The following is an 18,116-nucleotide window of genomic DNA, read 5'->3' on the forward strand; positions in this document are numbered from 1 at the left end:
ATTTCAACATCATCATCTCTGAACATCTCTAAACCAAAATCATCTTTAAACAAGATCGAAGCCTTATCTGCCTCCAGTCAGGAAGGTAAAGTCAGCTCTACTGCAGAGGATGATGATAATGATGATGATGAATTGTCTGCTTTCAGAATTTATCACAAAGTTTTTTTGTTGTTTAATTATTACATCCGTACATTATATAGTTGCATTGCAAGGGGTGGTGTAGTGGTTTATCCGATGAGAATTGTACACTACATCATATAGGAATGTCTAGCAAACAAAGGGTTTTCCTTCCTGCCGCCTCTAAAACCCACAGGCGGCAATAAAAATAATCTTAATGCAAATGGAAAACAAGATTATTCTAAGTATCCATTACTAAGTGCAAATCTACTGTAGCTCCGCCCTCCATCGACACATAAGGTTGAATAAGACACATGTGAATAACAGCTTCAGTGGTGTAGGCAGTAAAACTAGCTTGTAACGCAATTGATTGGGTTTGAGTCTGGATTTTACAGAGCTTGTTCTCCTCACTTTTCTCATCATGTCACATTAGAATGTATTTTCAATAAAAATGAACAAAATGTTCTAAAAATGGAAGTAAAGTGCCTAACGTGTAAAGTTAGTTAAAGCGCCTTTAATAATGATACAACTATTTATAATTGTAATAAATATAATCATTTACAATCTGTTATTGTTGAATACTGTTAATGTATAACAACACTGAGGTGCACATGTATCTGCCAGTATAAAGTATAACTAATTAATCTAATTATTATTTACACTTAGCCTGTTGCAAAGAACTGCTACTTTTACATGGTGCATAGAATATATCACAATTTTTCACTGTACATTTTTTCTGTAAATAGCATCTAGAGCTACTTGCACTTAGCCTACTGTAAATAATATCTATCGCTAAGAAAGTATTTTAATTCCACTTAGAGTAAATGCCACTGCCGTATTTTTCTTACTCTATTGGCAGATCATTTGTAAAATAAGAAAAATGCACTTAAAATATTATTATTAATATTATTATTTTATATATATTTTTTGCCCATGAGAGACCATAAAATGATTAGCTATTAGATTATTAATCTAACATTGTGCCAGATTTTCACCTGTGATATTATAACACTGAGAGGAATTACATTTGTTTTGAGTCTGAAGAATGCAGACGGCTTTTTGGCGGGAGCTGTTGCCATAGTGAATCGTAATATCGGCGCTCCATTGATAATGGCTTTTTATAGTTGTGATGCACGCACTTAACTCAGAGTCAGTCAATTTAGAACCAACTCATTTCAGACGTTCTGTAACCGAAAACTCAGAGTTTCCCACCTAAGGGTAAATCAACTCAGAGTTCAACCTTAAACTCAGAGTTTGTTGAACCTCCTTAGTGAGACGGCCCCTGAACTCATGGAGACATATACATGTGTGCACATGAGTGCAGACCTTGAGATAGAGTGAGATAAGATTACTGAGAGTACAGAAACATAAAACGGAGAGCATGGTATAATCTAACAGACAGATAATCTGTTCAGACAAGAGCTCCTGTCTCTACATTCATTCTAATTGTATTTTTGGGTGAATGGCATCACATGCTGCTGGGTGATTTGGACAACACATACTGTAAATGTATTATATCATGACCTTTTTCAAATACCAGATTCTGTAGCTTCTTCAGAGTGGTAACTGTCCTCTGTGTGTTGATTTAAGTCTCCCTGTTTAGAATAAGATTTGAGGCGCTTCTTCAGCAGTGCTTTGATATTTAATATTTATCATATCCTCCTTTTTGCTGATATATTTTCTTTCACAGCTGTCGTTCAGCTTCACAGACTGTATAATCTCTGAACAGTGGGTGTTTTATCCGAGAAAGCGGCAGCTATTTTAATTATTCACAGGTAGCGGCCAATTAGAAGGCAATTGTGCCCTCATTATAATTGTGTCCTGTGCTTGATCGGGGCAATCATGGGGCTCTTTCAGCACAGGGGCTGAATACTTCTGAAAACATTTATTTTTCAGTTTTTCATTTGTGCTAGTTATATTTTCAGACATAAAACAATGCCACATTAGAATGATTCGTTAAGAGTTTAAGCAAAGTACAATTAAAGATCTGATGTGCAACATTTACAGCAATAATCACTCAACAATATTTAAAGCTTTTATATTTTTGCATCTACTTTTCACAAATTTTGTGATGGTTTCAAAGTACTTGACCAAAAATATAAGGTTTAATATATTGTTAATTATTTATTTATTTATAAACAACATTTTGTAAAATTAATATTTTGAAACCATTAGAGTCTAATTTACATTTAGTTAATGATTAATTTAGTTTTAATTTTATTTTGTATATTTATTTAGTTTCACGTTCTTTCACTACATGATTGAGTTTATTATTTACGAATTCCGAATATGGGTAATGATACTTGGCTGTTTGTCAAGTTACTTTTTACTTTTATTTCACAGGAGCTGCTGAAACAGTTCTACTTTGCCATCACTGAATCCATCCTCTGCACTTCAGTAACTGTCTGGTTCAGCCCAGCTCCCAAATCTGACCTCAGAAGACTACAGAGAGTAGTCCAGACTGCTGAGTCATTGGTGCCATCCCTTCTCTCCAAGAACTGTACTCATCCAGTGTGAACAAAAGGGCTAGTAAAATCACTTTGTTCCCATCTTGTGGACACTACAGAGCTCTGAGCAGCAGAATGACCAGACACAGGACCAGTTTCTTCACCCAGGCAATCCATCTCATGAACATCTGACAATAATTGTGGAACACACACTATTTATACGCATATTTATCTAACACATACTTACATCTATATTTCAGTTTGCACATACAGTATTGTTCAAAATAATAGCAGTACAATGTGACTAACCAGAATAATCAAGGTTTTTCGTATATTTTTTTATTGCTACGTGGCAAACAAGTTACCAGTAGGTTCAGTAGATTCTCAGAAAACAAATGAGACCCAGCATTCATGATATGCACGCTCTTAAGGCTGTGCAATTGGGCAATTAGTTGAATTAGTTGAAAGGGGTGTGTTCAAAAAAATAGCAGTGTGGCATTCAATCACTGAGGTCATCAATTTTGTGAAGAAACAGGTGTGAATCAGGTGGCCCCTATTTAAGGATGAAGCCAACACTTGTTGAACATGCATTTGAAAGCTGAGGAAAATGGGTCGTTCAAGACATTGTTCAGAAGAACAGCGTACTTTGATTAAAAAGTTGATTAGAGAGGGGAAAACCTATAAAGAGGTGCAAAAAAATGATAGGCTGTTCAGCTAAAATGATCTCCAATGCCTTAAAATGGAGAGCAAAACCAGAGAGACGTGGAAGAAAACGGAAGACAACCATCAAAATGGATAGAAGAATAACCAGAATGGCAAAGGCTCAGCCAATGATCACCTCCAGGATGATCAAAGACAGTCTGGAGTTACCTGTAAGTACTGTGACAGTTAGAAGACGTCTGTGTGAAGCTAATCTATTTTCAAGAATCCCCCGCAAAGTCCCTCTGTTAAAAAAAAGGCATGTGCAGAAGAGGTTACAATTTGCCAAAGAACACATCAACTGGCCTAAAGAGAAATGGAGGAACATTTTGTGGACTGATGAGAGTAAAATTGTTCTTTTTGGGTCCAAGGGCCACAGGCAGTTTGTGAGACGACCCCCAAACTCTGAATTCAAGCCACAGTACACAGTGAAGACAGTGAAGCATGGAGGTGCAAGCATCATGATATGGGCATGTTTCTCCTACTATGGTGTTGGGCCTATTTATCTCATACCAGGGATCATGGATCAGTTTGCATATGTTAAAATACTTGAAGAGGTCATGTTGCCCTATGCTGAAGAGGACATGCCCTTGAAATGGTTGTTTCAACAAGACAATGACCCAAAACACACTAGTAAACGGGCAAAGTCTTGGTTCCAAACCAACAAAATTAATGTTATGGAGTGGCCAGCCCAATCTCCAGACCTTAATCCAATTGAGAACTTGTGGGGTGATATCAAAAATGCTGTTTCTGAAGCAAAACCAAGAAATGTGAATGAATTGTGGAATGTTGTTAAAGAATCATGGAGTGGAATAACAGCTGAGAGGTGCCACAAGTTGGTTGACTCCATGCCACACAGATGTCAAGCAGTTTTAAAAAACTGTGGTCATACAACTAAATATTAGTTTAGTGATTCACAGGATTGCTAAATCCCAGAAAAAAAAAAATGTTTGTACAAAATAGTTTTGAGTTTGTACAGTCAAAGGTAGACACTGCTATTTTTTTGAAGAGCGTGCATATCATGAATGCTGGGTCTCATTTGTTTTCTGACAATCTACTGAACCTACTGGTAACTTGTTTGCCACGTAGCAATAAAAAATATACTAAAAACCTTGATTATTCTGGTTAGTCACATTGTACTGCTATTATTTTGAACAATACTGTAATATGCCTGTACATACAACTGTCTATTGTTATATATCTGTACATACAATTGTCATTTTGTATATCTTTTATTCCTTATTTACTTGTTCTATTTTATTATTTATTTTTTATTCTTTTATTATGTGTTTTTGGTCTGTCACTGTCCTTCTGTTACACTGTGGAAGCTTCTGTCACGAAAACAGATTCCGTGTATGTGTAAATATACCTGGCAATAAAAGCTCATTCTGATTCTGAATCTAAATCTATGTTGGCTTTCTCAAGCCCAACAAAGAAGACAGAGAAGAGAAACATCAACCAATTTACTTTGTAATAAAACTAATAAAATTCTAAGGCAAGAAAAATAGGAATTTTATTTGCCCTAAACCCTGTTAATTTTTTGTCAGTAAGGTGTGTTCTCTCATTCTTCTTTCTCTCTTGTCTATCTCATTCTTTCGGCTACACATGCTTACATTCATAAACTTTATTAGTTTTCACAATTATTTATTCGTATCACACACACATACAAAGAACAATTTGCACTGTATTTATCAGTGGGACAATATTCATACAATACTATAACCTATGAATAATGGAAAGGGGTCACTTGCAATTCACAGCAACTCAAATTATGTTCCCAGATTAAAATATTATTCTAATTAACAGTGAGTGGTGGTTTCAGACATTATAGTGTCGCACTCGTACTGACTCTTATTCTGCCTGAAAGAATGAAAAGACCGTACTGAAGGTGGAGTGATTCGACCAATCAGGTGAGAGTAGTGTTTCAGCGCCGCACAAGTGCCAATGAAATATTGGAGCCATAAACCGATTTGTAAACGCCACTGGTGTAATTTACGGGTGGGACAGGTGGGACATGTCCCCAGCACTTTTTGCCAGGGTCGATATTGTCCCTACCACTTATTGAAAGTAATTGGAAAATGTTAAAATACTATAAGTATTTACATCACCGCCACCACAAGTTTTCTCAGTCCCTTTGAAGTGTTCACAGCCGTGGGAAGAAAAGACACCGAAGACTCAAATCTGAATATACCTTCACTTCAAATCTTTTATTGTTTTACACTGACTTTATATAAGACAAAATAAGGGCGGTACAATCTTTTCAACCACTAGGATATAGATTATGTGTTGAGTATGAGCCAAAACAACGTTATGTCTGAGGTAAACATACCTTCAGCAAATGCTGGATATATAAGGAATAGCATGGACATAGAACATCCCAACTTTCAGTAAAGGACAAACTGAACTCAACAACCTGGGCCCAAAAGATGCTCCACTACTCTTCACAGATTCAACTCTATGTATCATAAGAGACATAAGACTAAAGAATAAAAATAGAAAGCACAGATGGGAGGAGGGAGAAAATCAAGGAGACAGAAAGGGAGGGCAGGAGTAAGAGAGGACAACAACACTCACACCCAACATTAAAAGGAAACATCTATGGAAGAGAGCAAGTAAGAAGGAAGAAGGGATTGCAAACTCACAATAATATATGACAGCGATCTTGATATAATCTAACAAAAATATCTTGCGGAAGGAATGTATTGAAAGGAAAACAAGATCAACAAATTGTTCTTCATAATCTAATTAGGGTGAGTAGGCCTGCCCTCTACTTAAGATTTTTCTAGTCAACCTGTCGCACGTTGTATTACATTTATATAATATAAATTACATTTATGCATTTAGCAGACGCTTTTATCCAAAGTGACTTACAGTGCATTTTTACCTATCTTGTGTTCCCGGGGAATCAAACCCCCAACGTTGGACTTGATAATGCAATGCTCTACCAATCAAGCTACAGGAACACTATACTTTAATATAATTAAAGAAAACTAGCAAAGAAAGCTGTAAATGGCTTAGTACAGCTAAGCCATATGTCCGGTCAGAGACATAAAGATCCAGTTTTATGTTCTTGATGCTTTTATTTTCTTCACAACAATTCCATAAATGTTGATCACGTAAGTGCAGACAGTACATTGGTGTTTCCATCTGTGTGTGGTTTGGTTCAATATACGCACACAACACCAACACTTGAGAAAGCCCCGAGTCCATTAGCTTTCACCTACTCTCTGCGGGCAATTTCTACCAAACACTAATGACATTGACAGCCCAATCAAACACTGGCCGATCGCCAGAACACTTAAAAATGAAAGCTCATTTACAGCGGGGCTTTTTAACAATAATAATATATTAAGATGTAGCTTAATATAGGCGTTCTCCACATGGATGTGCCTTTAATAAAGATTACACACTTAAAGAATATGACAATATTGAGTGGTTAAGTTTTCCTTATATTTATTTTATTATTTATAATAAATGTATTATTTATTTACTATTAATTGCAGGTCTCCAGACTGCAACCGACTAAATTTTGTGAGCGGTCCACCTCTTTTTTTAATGAATGCATAAATGCTGCCATTTCTGTTGCATATGACAAACATCAAAAGCGTGACTCTACAATTTGCATAGTCATGAAAATAAAGAAAACTCTTTAAATGAGAAGGTGTGTCCAAACTTTTGCTCTGTACTATATATATATATATATATATATATATATATATATATATATATATATATATATATATATATATATATATACAATATAATATAAAACATTACAATGTAACATTTCTGTAATCTACTGTATAGCCTACCAGTAAACAGTTTTTGAACAGTAAGATTTTAAATGTTTTTAAAGAAGTCTCTTCTGCTCACCAAGCATTTATTTGATCCAGAATACAGCAAAAGCAGTAATACTGTGAAATATGTTTTACTATTTAAAATAAGTTTTCTATTTGAATATATTTTAAAATGTAATTTATTCCTGTGATCAAAGCTGTATTTTCAGCATTATTACTCCAGTCTTCAGTGTCACATCCTTCAGAAATCATTCTAATATGCTGATTTGGTGATTATCATTATTTAAAACATATGAGTACATTTTTTCAGTATTCTTTGATGAATAGAAGGATCCAAAGATCAGCATTTATTTGAAATAAAAAGCTTTTGCAACAGTATACACTATCATTGAAAAGCTTAATAATAATGTGTTTTTTTTTTTGTTTTTGTTTTTTGAGCAGCAAGTAAGAATGTCAGAATAATTTCTGAAGGATCGTGTGACTGGAGTAACGATGCTAAAAATTCAGCTATGAAATCTCAATAAATTAAATTTTTAAATATATTCAAATAGAAATCAGTTATTGTTTTGATGTACTTTGGATCAAGTAAAAGCAGGCTTGGTGAAGAGAAGAGACTTCATTAAAACACATTAACAAGCTTACTGTTCAAAAACTTTTGATTGGTAGTGTATAGGCAACTTAAATTTTTCTCTAACTTAAGGCTTTTAATTGGCTTAGAAATCTATAACTTCTGGACAATGACAAATAATAATGATTTGTTTATAAACTACAAACACTTTTTTAATTACATAATAAGGCAGAATAGTTCATATACTGTAATAGCACTGCATTGTTCATATACTTTATTTATGACCTGCTGGAGATGACTTGAAAAACCATATTGTCGCAATCGTATGTTTAATGTGTTTGTGTTTCCAAAAGTGTCTGTATTTCTGTGAAAACAACTGTTTTCATACAGCGGTAGCTGGACGCTTTTGCCATATTAAAAGTCCTGTCTTCATGATCCCATGTATTAAACTTTAGTTAGTGTTTAATGTTGTTGTTAGAGTAGTAATGACGTCACTAAAACAGTTTTTTGACTAACCTCTGCCCACATGTATACACAAACAGGTGGCGTGGTCTTGTTGCGCTTCAGTGGAGAAGAGGAAGAGTTGCATTTGTTTCTGTCACCATGTCGTTTGAAACGCTGTTATTTTCATCTCGGAGTCCAATCACCTTTGCTTGGGCTTCCCAGGGGCACTGTACTTGGAGATTAATGGTTACAATTTATGTTTAACTCGGTTCCCAAAAATTATAATCCACATGTAAAACTATGTGCAGCAAATTTTGCTGAAGACAGCTTCCTCAATATCAATCAGTTTAATGCCGGATTCACACAAAGATTATGAAAATGAAAGATGGAGCAGTTCCAGCAGGTCTGGAGAAGGCGTTGTTTATGGACCACAACCGGTGTATTTTATTATCTAAGTTGGTGTGTTTAAAAGTTTCTGTAACTTATTACACAAAGGGCAACGCTGTTTAGCTTTGTTAACTAGATGTTAGGGCTGTGCAAAAAAACAAATGTGATTTTCATGCGCATCTCGTCAGTAAAAACACTCCTGTGATTGTAAGTACATCTCCAGCATGTGCGTTCAGATCAGCATTGCCAAAACAAATCCTGCCCACTTGTTTCTCAAAACTAGCCCAATCACATTTCCAGGAGGGCAGCGTGCTCTCAGCTGTTGTCGAATCACAACACAGGAATCAGAACAGGAATCAGAACTCATCACGTATTTCTGAAGGAGGGACAAGTCATCAGCCACCGTTTTTATGACAGTGAAAACAGCGGTATACAGATAGGTGAATTGTGTGAAAAATACAGTTTTTTTTACACGCGAAACATGAACATGTGTTATATTGCACACTGTAAACACAATCAAAGCCTCAAAAAAGCACGAAAAACGGGACCTTTAAGAGTTTCCTGGAATGAATTTCTGTGCGAGAGCGCCCTCCAGCTTTGAGTATGAAAGAAACACACACTTCATGAGAGTTTAGCGCTCCGTGATGTTCATCTCGTCTTCTGGGTCTGAATAAAATATCATGTCATGCGCAGACTATCCTGTCTCTTTGAGTTTAAATCTATATTTAGACACACCAGCTCCTTGAAAACCTCTATGTGAACACACTTCCCCGTGTAATCTACAACTCTGGCGTGAAGAGTAGCGGCCCTAGTACTGAGCCTTGAGGTACTCGATATGATTCCTCTGCATTCGCTGCTACGAATTGATGGCGGTCATATAAGTATGATTTAAACCATGCTAATGCACTTCCATTAATGCCAACAAAGTGTTCAAGTCTATGCAAAAGAATGTTGTGGTCAATTGTGTCAAACGCAGTACTAAGATCCAATAAAACTAATAGAGAGATACACCTATGATCAGATGATAAGAGGAGGTCATTTGTAACTCTCTTCAGTGTCATTCAGTTCCTTGTCTTGGATTTATGTTATTTGAATGGTCTATGTGTGTAAGTTTATTAAAAGATTCCTTTATCTCCATGCCATAATGTGCCTCACTAAAACCGAGACCGTTTGACTGTTATCAGTATATGCTGAAGTTGATCTGTTGTCTCTGAGAGAATATGCAGCTCAGATGCCAAAAAGGTTGTGGGTTATTTATTTTATTTAAATTTTTTTCACTTTAACTTTGTTCCCAGAGGGTCCAGTATTTTGTGGGTGGGACTGGCAAGAAAAGGAAAGAAGAAAAAAAAAAAAAGAAGGTACAAAGCCAGATGTACACTGGAAGGGTGAAACGCACAAAATTAAGAAACATGAGGCATCAAAAAAAAACTGCCTTGGACTTTAAAAACATGCCCTTAAAAAATCAAATGGATATTGAAAGTCGGCAACAGCACTGTAAGTTTCAAAACATTTCATTAATTTGTTTGCTAAATAATTTCATGCATATAGTTTGTGTGTGTATATACATTATGTACAATGTATATTTACAATGAATTGCAATTGGTTTAAGCATAGGCAGGAAGATATGCGGGGTGCGTGGGGTACAAAGTAAAGCAGCATTAGTTGTAACCCACATGGTTCAAACATTTCCGCACATGCAGCATAACAAAATGTATGCTATTTACTAGTTGTCACATCAACACTCTTTAGAGACAAAACTGTGCCAGAATTTTAAATCTTTTAAAGATATTGCTGAACATTTAATTAACCAAGTAGAAGAAAATTTGTGGTTAAAGTACATTTCCATTTCAGTTTTTTGTGTTTACTTAAAATAAGACAAATTTGCTATTACTTTAATCTCCAATCTGTTATTTAGCAGTTTAGGTGGCTTAAATGCTTCACTAACTAGCAGAACTATCTGTTTAAATTCCAGTTTCGCAAATTGGGAACATTGTAACACTGCATTACAATATGTCCCATTATTATTAGAACTATGATATTCTATGACACTATTCTATGAAACTGTAACTTACACTAATTCCTTAAATTCTGAGAAAAAGTGTGGATGTATTTTAATTTTTTTAAATTAATTTGCCAACATTGTTTTGAAGTAGGCTACGACTTAAGTAATTACATTTTAATTACTTAAAGGTCACCCAAAAATAAAAAATTCTATCATTAATTACTCACCCTTATGTCATTCCAATGTTTGGTCTGATGTTTTTAATAAAGTCATGTGTTATCGCTGAACATAATCAATGCTGATTACGTTGTTTAAGTTCAGTGGAAACTCTCCAAAATGACGGAAGAAAGGGAGAGAAGAATTGTTGAATAAATTATTTTCTCTGCGCACAAAAATATTCTTGTAGCTTCGTAAAGTTACAGTTGAGCCAATGATGTCACATTTTACTGATTATTTTACCGATGTCCTTGCTACTTTTCTGGACCTGGGAACATTACAGTTGAGTTGCTGTCTACAGAGGGTCAGAGAGCTCTCGGATTTCATCAAAAATATCTTAATCTGTATTCCGAAGATGACAAAAAGTCTTATGGGTTTGAAATCACATGAAGGTGAGTAATTAATGACAGAATTTTCATTTTTGGGTGAACTAACACTTTAACACCCGATTTGCAAACGAGTGTGCCGATTCTGATGACGTTATTAATTTTACTGTATTCAGCTGTCGTTTTTTTTCTCTATGAAGTAAGTATGCATTCCCATTTTACCAACTTTAACTAACTTATTAAATGGTAGCTCATGAATGTTAGCAAGACAAATTTGACTATATTTTCCTTTAGTCTTTTGGGTAAATGGCTGATATATAATTATTTGTACATTTGTAAACTTTATTCTGTAATATTGATTTTACAGTTCACAAGGTAAGATCATGTTTATGGAAGCTTTTTACTGGGCTGTGTCTACTGGTAGTCTTGTTTTTTCTGGTGAGTTAAAGAAAATACATTTCTGTGTGACCATCTGAAGTATTTTCCTGGTACACAAGGCCAGAATGTTTTTTGGTTTGAGATATTTTACAGTTTGCTAGTACTACTGTTTTGGCTCTCTAAAAACATGCATGCAAGTGTGCAACTTTTACCATCTGCTGAATGAAATGAAACTCGACTGCAATGGTCAGGCCCATGCATATAGTCCTGGCTTGCATGCCCTTTCTAGATAACATTTAAATCTTTTTTTTCTTTTCTTTTTTTTATGCATGCATGCAGTTCTTTGAATGGTTAGAAAACAATGTTAATTCAATTATCTCCAAACAAGCATGATAATAACCATCTAATGTATATTTGTAGGTTTTGTCTTTTATGGGAGAAGAAAGAGAGAAACGCCCTCTACCCAGCTTTTTGTCTCTGCACTCAGTAGAACACAGTTGCCACAACTCTTCAAACGCCAGGTCTCCTGCAGGAATCAACTTTCAGACACAAATAAGCTCTTTCTACTCTGAATTAGGAATCAGTTTAGATGCCTACTCTAGGTTACAGCAGGCTGTTTACTGGGAAGAACCTGACAGATCAATCACAAGTGTGTCCATGAGTACTAGTCCAGCCCACACCACTTTCATCATAGAGAACCTGAAAGAGAGTTACCAAATTGGTGAGGAGCTTTTTGTAACAGTACACGCGAAGGACTCTGACAATAAATTCAAGCATTATGGAGGTGACTTTTTTCAGGCCAAGCTGTTCTGGTCTAAATCTAAGGTCGGTATTTGTACACATTATTATTTTACTAGAACGGCTTAGCTGTTGTGTTTAAGCTCTGCACCTGAGAATGTTCCTCTATCATAGGCCAGTGTGTTTGGGGAGGTGCTGGACCTGTGCAATGGCTCCTACCGTGTGCGTTTCCTCCTGCCGTGGGTCGGTGAAGCTCAGGTGGCTGTGCGTCTGATTCACTCCAGTGAAGCTGTGGAGGTCCTGAAGCGTCACAGAGAAACTGACTCTGACAGAGTGTACTTTTATGGATATTATGAGGGACCAGGACCAGATAAGACCAGACTGAGTGAAATGGTAAAGTGTAATGTGAAGTGGGACAAGAATGGACTAGAGAGCATAAGAACTGGAGACTGTTGCTGTGAATACAACGATCCCCGTTCTGGAGAAACATGGCGCTGCCAGAGACCCAAATCACTGCCATGCAGTGCCCTTGTGTACCACTCTATGGGTGGTTATACAGACAGTTTGACTTATAAAGACAAGATGCTTATGTGAGATCAATGGCTTCTTGATTTAATTTATACTTGATTGATTTAATGCATTGCTGGAAGGCAGCATGACAGACAAATGTGTTCTCTTTGGCAGGAAGCAAACTAACAAAGATATCAGTGGCGATAAGAGCATCATCAAAATTTTTCCTTCCCATGGAAATACAAATATTGGTATGTTGGTCAAGAGTTTAACCCAGAGGAATAGAGATGCTGGGAAATGTGTCGCACATAAAAAGAGAAGCTAATTACATAGTCAAAACTCATCTTTTTACAGACCTTACATTCTCAATTTGCTCTTTTTCCAGATGTAACAGAGAAATGTCATCCTGGTTTACACACTCCAGTTCCGGCCGGCTTTTACCTGAATGATGTGTGGACTTCTTTTGTCTGTAGAACCCGTCATTTTACAACCCAAAAGATAACCGAGTGCCTGAAAGACAAAGACATCTACATGATGGGAGACTCAACTCTGAGACAGTGGTTTAAGTTCTTTGTAAATGAAGTACCAGGTGAGATAGAAGGCTACTTATTGGGCTTCCAGCTCTCACAAATTCAGGAGGAGACGTACGTCGCTAACTCTGTTAGCTGGATTTAATTGTTGATGATTTGATCTTGGATTGGTTAATTCCTTCAATGCTCCTGGGCTGTAAACTTAAACCTGTCTGGGAGCAGCTTATTTAGTGTAAACATGATTAGATCGTATCTTTGTAAGCAGAACTGATACTTAAAATCTGTCCGCTACCACTGCTACTTTATTAGAAGAGTACCCCACTGATCCAGGGACAGTAATTTACAATAACAATAAATGAAGAAATATTATAAAGTTGTGTATTCATCACCTACAACAGTATAGACATAGAAACATGTATTTTTGATGAAATAATTTCTTTATATAGGGTTTCTACTGATAGATTTAATTTTGCAATTATTTGTAAAAGTAATGTATGGAACCCCGCACATGACATGCAAGAAAAAAGAATAATAATTTACTAATACGTTCCCTCAATGTACTAAAATGTGCACATGATTATTATTGCGTTCCCTCGATTTGCTAAACCGTGCGCACGATTTAGCAAATCAAGGGAATGAATTAGTAAATTGTGTGCACAATTTATAAATCTAGGGAACGCAATAGTTATCGGAGCTCCATTGTAATTCTTTCACTATACATTGCTATTCTTATCATGGTGGAAAGGAATTTTCTTTGCAGCATTTACAGAATTTTATAATAAAAATTGTACCAGTCACTGTGCCTTTAAAGCATGTCTGGAGGTCAAATAAAAATCTGCTAACTGCATGTGTGTGTTTGATAACAAAACAAGTTTGCAGCTCTGCATACTATGTATACAGGAACTGTGGAGTCATACAGTATTTATTGGTGTCACTTTTCAGTGCTGAAGCAGATGAATCTGCATGTCCAACATCAGTCAGGACCACTCCTAGCAGTGGATGTGGAGAACAACATTGACTTACACTGGAGAGCTCACGGTGTTCCTCTGCGCAGTCGAAAAACAGCATTTGCCGATCTGCACTACATCAGTAATGAGATCGATGACCTGGCTGGAGGACCCCACATGGTCATTGTATTCAATCTGGGGCCTCATTTCACCACTTACCCTCTGGATTTCTTCACCCAAAGAGTGTTAAGGATCCGCAAAGCTGTTCTAGCACTGTTACAGCGGGCACCTGAAACTACAGTTATAATCAAGACTGTCAACACTGGCAGAAAGGTAAGCTTACACAGTATCAAGTGTCTACATACAAGGAGGTCACACTGTGATGCCAAGTTTAGGGTTGATGTTGGGTTTCTGTCTTTCTAATAGGATATTTTTGGCAGTGACTGGTATTCTCTTCAGTTGGACAGAATTCTGCAGTGGGCTTTTCAGGATGTTGGTGTTTATATTCTGGATGTGTGGCAAATGACTGCCTGTCACTACAACGATGAAGACATCCATCCAGGCCCTGTCATCATCAAAAATGAGATTGACATTTTACTATCTTTTATTTGCCCCAAATGAATTTAAATGACTACATTTTAATACATTTGAAAATCCAGGTCATGTGTAAGAAAACTTGAAATACCGTGTGGCAGTGTTTAAAACAAGTGTGGGCAAAGTTGATTATCTAAATGTGCTCCACGTGTAGGGTGACCATATGAGCCATCCTTGCCAGGATTTCTATATTGCCTAAAACATCCAAAGTAGTTTGACCAATAACATGCAGGTATGGTACATAATCAACAAATTGTGGTGTGTGAGAAGGTGAGATCTACAGAGAATGATCAGAGCAATGCAAATACACGTACATGTTAGGTGTTTGTTCGTTCATTCAACTTGAAGCGTCGCTGTGCACTGATCATTATAAGGCACCAAAGTACGCGTCCTGGGAAAATGGCTCATATGGTCACCCTATCCACGTGTGCTGTGTTGGATGATTATCTTAACATCCTCTTCCCGATCTTTAAAACAACTTTAAACTTTAACTGCAGCTGAGTAATGACATTTATATAGAAGCCTCTTTCTGCAACATAAAAATGCTAAATTATCACATAAGAAGTCATACTATGACAACCATAATCATGAAATTAAAAGTCAAAGTAATGACATACTAAGTCGAAATAGCCTTAACCTGGAATTTGGTGTCCTATTGGTGTTATTTACTTGCATGTCAATTTCTAGAGAACCAAAATGTTGTGCAGACCTCAAGAATAGAAAACATCTCAACTGGCCGCTTTGAACATTTCATTTTGCGGATGCATCGCATGCTGCTCAGGCCTCAGCTGTAATATGTAATGTTTTATTTTTGTGTACCTGAGATCTATCAGATCGCCTATGTTTCAGTTCTCTAAAATACACAAATTTTATTTAAACTTCAGTAACGTTTTTGTGGTTACCACTTTGCTGAAGATAATAGCTTGTGCTGATTTTGTGAGTAGTTGTAGCATGCAGAAATGTTCTCTGATTGGACCAATGAACATACACAGATTCTGTAAATGATGTGTCTCTTTCTATAACTTGCAAATTTAATGAATCGGTAAGACTTGTCATTGGCATTAGGCCCAGTTCTTACTCAATGAGAGCAACAGTGTTTTGTTTCCTGTAGCCACATCCTACCCAATGGAGATATACAGAAAAATGTGTTGCTCAGAAAAGAAATCCACCCACCAGCCCAAAAAAAGCAGAATCAAATGCCTGGTTGAAGGTTTAATACGTATTTGGTCTTTTACACGCACTTTTGAATTTTTTTTGGTCTACTCAAAATGTAATTTATTTGATTAAACTTCTGTTAGCTTATTCTTTGGCCTGTCAGGAACACAACTGGACACAGATGCAGGTTACAGTATGAGACCAATTTATTCAGTAAGTCCAAAAGAAAAACTTCCTCAAATGAACAGAAACAGACCAGGAAATAGGGAAAAAGCTCCAACAGAAAAATAAGAGACTTCAATGTCCCTGCGTAAACACCCCCGGCAGGGGGCACCCAATGGTGCGGCCGCGTAGTGAGCGGAGAGGGGAGGAAGACACGAGAGAGCCAGTAACGGAACAAACCAAAACACTTCTGAGGAATGCAGGTGCCTCTGAGGAAGAGAAAAAAAAAAATGAAAACAAAACAACCAGTTCCAGCAAACAATGGCACGACAGAACAAGGCTAGACAGAGCACCAGGACAAGACCACAGGAAACAGATGATTCTTCTGCACAATCTGACTTTGCTGCAGCCTGGAATTTAACTACTGGTTTTCGTCTGGTCAGAGGAGAACTGGCCCCCCAACTGAGCCTGGTTTCTCCCAAGGTTTTTTTCTCCATTCTGTCACCGATGGAGTTTCGGTTCCTTGCCGCTGTCGCCTCTGGCTTGCTTAGTTGGGGTCACTTCATCTACAGCGATATCGTTGACTTGATTGCAAATTAAAACAGACACTATTTCAACTGAACAGAGATGACATCAATGAATTCAATGATGAACTGCCTTTAACTATCATTTTGCATTATTGAGACACTGTTTTCCAAATGAATGTTGTTCAGTGCTTTGGCGCAATGTATTTTGTTTAAAGCACTATATAAATAAAGGTGATTGATTGATTGATAGACTGGAACAGACATAATTGCTGCACATGGTCTATTGTTGAACAACGATCTAATAAATAGATAAATAGAGCGAGAGATGAACAGACATTGAATTCAGGTGAGCGGAGTAAAACAATTAGAAGTGGAAACTGTAGTAATGAGGGGAGGGAGGAACGCCACAGATAGGTGCAAGACGAACGATCAAAACCAAAACAAAACACCATGTGCACATGAAATGCAGACATATACAAAAACACACACACACAAACTGAAGAACAGGTTGATCAGACAGTGGACATGACAGTACCCCCCCTCCGATGGACGCCACCTGGCGCTGCAGGAAGGGGCTCACCTCGTCACCGGTAGAAGTCCTCGACCAGTGTCTGATCCCAGATGTCCCGGGCCGGAACCTAGCTCCTCTCCTCTGGGCCATAGCCCTCCCAGTCCACAAGATATTGAAAGCCCCGACCCCTACGTCGGACATCTAGCAACTTCCGCACTGTATAAGACCGGGGAGCCATCCACTAGCCGGGGTGGGGGGGGGGTGTTGCAGAGGGAACAAGAGGGGTATGGAACACAGGTTTAACCTTGGAAACATGGAAAAAAGGGTGCACCCGACCAAGCGTGGTAGGGAGCTGCGTCGGACTCAGGACCTTGGCCAACTTGCGTGAGGCTACTCTGAGGGGCAGATCCTTGGTGCAGAGCTATACCCTTCGATTTGGTCCGCCTATTAGCCTGGGTCAAGGCCTCTTTAGCCCTCTTCCAGCTGCGTCGACACCTTTGGACAAAAGCCAAAGCAGACGGGACTGCAACTTTAGGTTCCAGTGTGGGAAACAAGGGAGGTTGATATCCAACAGAACACTGGAATGGGGACATACCTGTGGCAGAGGCCGGAAGGGAGTTATGGGTGTATTCTACCCATTACAGCTGTTGACACCAGGAGTTGGGATTGTGGGATGCTAGGCAGCGAAGAGTGCGTTCCCAATCCTGGTTTGCCCGCTCGGACTGCCTGTTGGTCTGGGGTTGGAATCCTGATGACAGACTCGTAGAGGCCCCAATCTGCCGACAGAACTCCAAAACCGAGAGACAAACTGGGGACCCTTATAAGAGACCACGTTGACTGGAATATGTGATCAACAATCACCTGAGCAGTTTCTTTGGCTAAGGGGAGCTTGGGAAGGGGAATGAAGTGGGCTGCCTTGGAGAAACAGTCCACCACCATAAGAATGAGATTCAGGGAGGCCAGTGACAAAATCAAGGGCCAAATGTGACCAGGGGCGAGAAGGGATGGGCAACGAGTGGAGCAGACCAACGGGAGGCGCAATGCTAGTCTTGTTCTGAGCG

General features: G+C 37.8%; 1 protein-coding gene across 1 annotated transcript; it reads left to right on the plus strand.

Moving 5' to 3' along the window:
• Positions 1 to 10,829: 10,829 nt before the first annotated feature.
• Positions 10,830 to 15,809, plus strand: LOC127968713 (NXPE family member 3-like). The gene is made up of 7 exons (XM_052570054.1): positions 10,830 to 11,441; positions 11,802 to 12,206; positions 12,294 to 12,709; positions 12,804 to 12,880; positions 13,015 to 13,218; positions 14,102 to 14,439; positions 14,533 to 15,809. Exons 2-7 carry the CDS (start codon positions 11,814 to 11,816, stop codon positions 14,725 to 14,727), a joined length of 1,623 nt encoding a protein of 540 aa, XP_052426014.1. The 5' UTR covers positions 10,830 to 11,441; positions 11,802 to 11,813; the 3' UTR covers positions 14,728 to 15,809.
• Positions 15,810 to 18,116: the final 2,307 nt, after the last annotated feature.

This window comes from Carassius gibelio, chromosome B12 (genome assembly GCF_023724105.1).
Source record: "Carassius gibelio isolate Cgi1373 ecotype wild population from Czech Republic chromosome B12, carGib1.2-hapl.c, whole genome shotgun sequence".
NCBI lineage: Eukaryota > Metazoa > Chordata > Actinopteri > Cypriniformes > Cyprinidae > Carassius > Carassius gibelio.